General features: G+C 46.0%; 1 protein-coding gene across 1 annotated transcript; it reads right to left on the reverse strand.

The window, feature by feature from the left end:
- Positions 1–3,465: 3,465 nt before the first annotated feature.
- On the reverse strand, positions 3,466–4,401 carry LOC108401602 (olfactory receptor 8A1-like). Its single transcript, XM_037000849.2, has one exon. The coding sequence runs from the start codon at positions 4,399–4,401 to the stop codon at positions 3,466–3,468; it is 936 nt and encodes a 311-aa protein (XP_036856744.2).
- Positions 4,402–5,636: the final 1,235 nt, after the last annotated feature.

Below are 5,636 nucleotides of genomic sequence, written 5' to 3' on the forward strand. Positions count from 1 at the left end.
TTCAGTTCTCTGTAATCTACAGTCATAAACCAGGAGCCATCTGGCTTTTTTACTGATCACACTGGGGAACTGAAAGGACTATGGGTAGGCTTTATCATACCGACTTTTCCAGCTCCTAGAGAGTTTCTCCAATCTCTTTATGCCCTCCAGGAAGTTTGTATTGTTTGGTATTAGTCACCCACTGAGTCACAGGCAAAGCTGTGGGAGGATGCCTATCATGTCTCCTCAGAACTGCCTTCACCACATGTACTGTCAGTCTGAACTCAGTGGTCTGTAACCATAGACTCTGCAGAATATGAATCCCCAAAATGTATACTCAGGGATAGGAGATTTACACACAATGTACTCTTTCTGGGGTAGGCGCCATATTCCCAAAACGATTTGGGCTTTTTCACTCTGATAGTCCTACCCGTGTATCATCTATGATAGTGGGGGTCCCAGGGAACTGCTCAGGGTTATCATGGCTCAGTGAACATTCAGCTCCTGTGTCCACCAGAGCCAGGACACATTGTATGTTTACTGGGGACCAATGGATAGCTATTTCAACATGTGGCCTCCAGTCCCCCCATGGTCCCCCAGGGCAGGTACCTTGCCCTTCCCCTCAGTCAAACCATGTTCCCCAATCATCTTCCTGTGTGGGCTCGAGTGAGGTTGGCTCACTCTCCAGCAGGAAGTCTTGCAAACAGACAGGCTGGACACGTGGCTCTGTCTCTGACCTCTGCCTCTTTGTTCTTAATGGCTGGAACTGCTGCTCTGGTTTCAGTTGTTGGCCATAGCTCTAGTAAGATCTTATTTGACTTCCTGTCTGATTTCCTTCCATCTGCTCCTGCTCTTATTAAATCAACCTACATCTGGGGGTTCACAACTTTTATGGGGCCCTTTAAATTCTTCTTGTGAGTAACAGACCTTATTTCTTTCTGTGTTCCTCTTGCTTCAGTCTCTCCTAAGTCTGCTACTGTACATGTCACCTCGCTTATGGGTTGCCCTAAGTGAGGGGAAAGAATGACCACTAGAGACCCAAAGAAGGCTGTGGGAGTGATTTGAAGCACAATATTTCTCATCTTAGTAGTGAAAATCTCTTCATCTGGGTCATTACTCTCTGAACTATAGATGGCATTTCTTATGCCTAGGTCTCGTAACATCTGATAGAGATCAGCATATGTCTGCCATGTAACAGGAGAGGATGGTAGATCATCCAGATTGGGCCACAGAGCATGAAGTACAGCCATAAGCCAATTGAGGAGAGAATGATTCCCTGGTGTCTGATGTGCACTTTGTAACTGCTGTGTCAAGGCAGGCTGCACTGTCAGGGAAGCCAGCTTTCTCATCTCTGATCACAATAGAACAATTCCATCTACCCCTAAGTCCCACAGACACAGGAGCCAAGCTTATAGTTCCCAGGAGGGCTTCTGTCTAAACCGGGAGCCCAATTCCACCAGCTCAGCCTGAGAATAGGGTGGACCATTGAGTGCTCCACGATCTGGGGAGGGGGCTGATCCTCTCCTTGTAGAACTCTCAGCTGTTGGGTCTTTATTTTCTTTACAACCACTGGATATGGTTTCAACACAGGAGGGGTCAGTGCCTCCAGCACCACCCCTTCATCCTTCTACTGCTCCTCCGTTTCTGGGGCTGATGGCACCCTTCTCTCCCCTCCCCCGAGTGCCTCCTCTGCTACAACCATTACCTTTTCTACAGTGCCTTGCAGCAATGCCAGCTCAGTCTTCAGCAGCTCTCTTACCTTCACCTCAATGCTTTGCAGCTGGCGTTCTTGTGCCACCTCTGCCAGTACTTCCCTCAGGAGTTTGTCTTTTTCCTTGATGGCCTTTTCCTCCATCAGAGCACCTGGCAGGGGTGCCATCTTGTTCTGTAAGGAATTTTTACCTCTTCAAAGGCACCTTTCTGCTGGCATTCTTGTGCTGCCTCCTCTTGCATCCATGCCATTTCCTTCTTCAGGGAATCCACAGAAGTCTGCAGCTCACATTCTCATGCCGCCACTTCTTGAGTCTTTTTCAGGAAGATGTCCTTCTCTTCTGTAGCCTTTTTTAACACTGTGAGAAGCAGCCAACCCACAGTCCCTGCTGCCTCATGGGCACTCTGTCTCTCAAAAGACCTACTTACTACACCAAGGGCAGCCCCCTACTGCCTCAGGTATCATGTCCACCTGCCTCCAGTCCTGGGTTGGGGCACATCCCTCTATAAGGCAAGCCACCTCAGATCGCATATCCATTGGGGGACAATCCACTGCCTCCCCATTCACAGGGGCAGCCTGCTGAAGCACCCCTCCCATAAGGGCATCCTTTTTCCTTGGTCAACAATGAATCCTGCCAACTATGCCAATTGTCCTGCCAATGGGTTTCATTGAACTCCGGCAAGTTCGCTATGGATTCAGTGTGACCAAACAAACAACAGTGGAACATTTCTTTGTGTTGAAAGGGTTTATTACCTGGTTTGTTCTCTCTGCAGTAGGTTGAGCACTAGTGTCTCTGCTTCCACCCAGAGCACTGGGCCTAGCTCTCTATATAGTGCAATGATAGCTTATTGACTAAGGGTGTTGTAGCGGTAGCCTAGCAACAGGTCAGTTACATCATCAAGTGGTTTAGGTTCAGTGAGGATCCTAAAGGAATGCCCTTGGATCCCATGGCCAAAGGAACCCCAATTTACCCACAGTCATCCTGAGCCAAGGGGATAAAGGGTGAGAGCCAAAAGTGGAGGCTGTGGAGTCACATAGACTCTGATTTGAATCCCAGTGTGTGTGTGATCTGTGTGACTTGAGAAAGTTACTAAACCAAGTTTCTATACCTTTGAAATGCGGATAACAATGGTACCTACCTGTTGTGAGGTGTAAGAGAAAAAAAATGCATATGAAGCATTTGGAGGTGTTGCCTGGCTAAGAGTAAGCACCCCAACACTTGTTCATTCTAGTATTATTATTGTTGTTGCTAAGGAAATTACATAAACGGATCAGGTAGAAGCCCTTGAGTAGGAAAAAGTAACAGGGCTAAAAGAGAGGAGAAGGCGAAGTATGGATGAGAAAGGGATTGTGATCACTTGCTGGTCACCTTTGCATTCACCTCTCTTTGCCTTGTGTTCTCATGACTGTGAAAATGTAAGAATTGGGTTGAGTAATCATTTCTATATAGAAAGTAATTAAATAGTGAATGTCTTTCTAAGACAATGCTGAGTTTAAAATTTGTTAAATTACATTTAAGATAGTAAATATTTACCAAAGGAGTCAGGTGAGTGCACATCTGAAATGAAGGCAAACATTAAATTGAAATCATTGCTTTTCAAAGAAAAATGAAAGTGTGGGGGTGGGGAAGGAAGACCAAAGGAGGGATGGAGGCATTCTCCCAACCAAGGAGGGAAGGGGCTGCTGCCCATCATGGTTGTGGGGGCAGCATTCAGAGGGCTTACCACGTGTATTGATCACAACTTACAGTTCACACTGAGAAAGAATATTAACATTTAACTCAGAAACACTTTTCTCCTCAGTGTTCTTTGCACGGCAGCCTTTACCTCCTTATTCCTCAAGCTGTAGATCAGGGGGTTGAGCATGGGGAGGACTGTGGTGTAGAACACGGAGGCCACGTTCTCCTGGGCCAGGGAGTTGGCTGTTGAGGGCTTTAAATACATGAATGCGTTTGATCCGTAGAACAAGCCCACCGCTGCCAGGTGGGAGCTGCAGGTGCTGAAGGCTTTGGACCTGCCCTCTGTGGTGCTGATGCGGAGGATGCTGGAGAGGATGAAGGCGTAGGAAACCAGGACTGTTAAGCTGGTAACTACAATGTTGAATCCAGCCACACAGAATAGAATCATCTCAACATCATAGGTGCTGGAGCAGGACAGCTTCATGAGGGGGAGGATGTCACAGAAGTAGTGACTGATGAGGAGCTCACAGTAGGATAGTTTTATCATGAGGACGGTCCCTATTGTTGAGTCAATGAGCCCCATGGCATAGACCACAGCCACCAGCAGGGAGCAGACTTGATGAGACATGATGACATTGTAAAGCAAAGGTCTGCAGATGGCGACATAGCGGTCATAGGCCATCACGGTCAGCATGTAACACTCAGCAACGACAAACACAAAGAAGATGGAGAGCTGTGACATGCACCCCGCATAGGAGATGACGTTCTTCTCTGACACAAAGTTCACCAGCATTTTAGGGGTAATGACGGAGGAGAAGCAGAGATCTATGAGGGACAGGTTGCTGAGGAAGTAGTACATGGGGGTGTGCAGCTGAGCATTCAGCCAGATCAGTGTGAACATGCCCAGGTTCCCGACCACGGTGACCGAGTAGATGGCCAGGAAGAGGAGGAAGAGGGGCAGCTGGAGCTCTGGTCTGCTCGTGAGTCCCCCCAGGATGAACTCTGTCACTGCCGAGTGATTTGGGGTGACCATCTGCTTTCTTGGTTTTGGAGCCCTGTGGGAATGAAGGAGGAGAACCCCATGAAAGACTGTCCCTTGATGTGCTTGGAGATGGTAATTCTGAACATTTGAGACCAGCTGAGTGACCCTGGGCATCTGTCCCTCGTCCTGCTGTCTTGGGAGGAGGCCAGCTCTGGGTTATTTCAAATATCATGAGGATCAGAGGAGAAAGTGGGTATGACTGGAACTTTCACCACTTTTATGTTTCTTAGAGATCCTGGAGTTATGGTTCTTCACGTGCAATTTCTGGACCAGCAGCATCAGCTTCACGTGGAGATGTTAGAGGTGTAGACTCTCATATATCACCAACGACCTACCTTATCATATGGAGCCAGTTAGTCTGGGCTTACGCCTCTCTCCAGTTGACTCTGCTGCAAGCTAACGTCAGCAAACTTTGGCATGTAGCTAAGAAGCAGTATATTTCTTGTTTTGTGGTTGGAGATGAAATTTCCCTGTGTTCCATGTAATTCCTAAGAAGTCTCCGAATTTGCATGTGCAGATAGCTATCTCAGATCAAAGTAGTGTCAGTGTACTGGGTTACTTACAATTGTATCATTGATTGACATGTCGTTTTCTGTATTGGAAACATGATGAAATCAGTAATATCAATTCCAATAGTGGCTGTAAAAACAACATGGGATAACGCATTTTGAGAAGTAATTTTCAGTCACTGAGTTTGTATATAATTGAGTTGTCATTAGGCTTTTGGAATTTGTTCTTTGTTTTTCACCAGACTTGAGGCTCTGAGATGGTGGATACTGCCATTGAATGTACAGTTTAATTACCTGGACTGTTTAAAAAGTATTGATGCCTGGGTTCCACCAATAGAGTATTTGATTTAATTGATTAATCATGCAACCTGCACATGAGCACATAATATAGGTCAGCGTAAGTGCTCAATAGATTGTTTCACTCTCATTTTCAGATCACAATATCAAACTATGGCCCCCTTATGTCCCTATTGGCGTAGTCCTCAAATTATAGACATGTCCCTGTGAAGCATGGGGCAATACTGTTTGACATGATACTTATACAGGTATATCTGTAAAACCTTAAATTCGACTATTTTTTTTATTGCTGCCTTATAGAATTAAGAACTTACATAATGCTCTTTAATGTCAAACTCATTAACTCCTCCTAAAATTTTCGGTATGAGGAGAAATATGTTCAGAGTTGGATTTTTATTCCCATTTTCATATTCAAAGTGA

The sequence above is a fragment of the Manis javanica genome, chromosome 6, assembly GCF_040802235.1.
Source record: "Manis javanica isolate MJ-LG chromosome 6, MJ_LKY, whole genome shotgun sequence".
Classification (NCBI taxonomy): domain Eukaryota; kingdom Metazoa; phylum Chordata; class Mammalia; order Pholidota; family Manidae; genus Manis; species Manis javanica.

Bases quoted from the DNA above. Each gene is read 5' to 3' on its own strand.
- LOC108401602 (XM_037000849.2), bottom strand. From the start codon at position 4,401: ATGGTCACCCCAAATCACTCGGCAGTGACAGAGTTCATCCTGGGGGGA.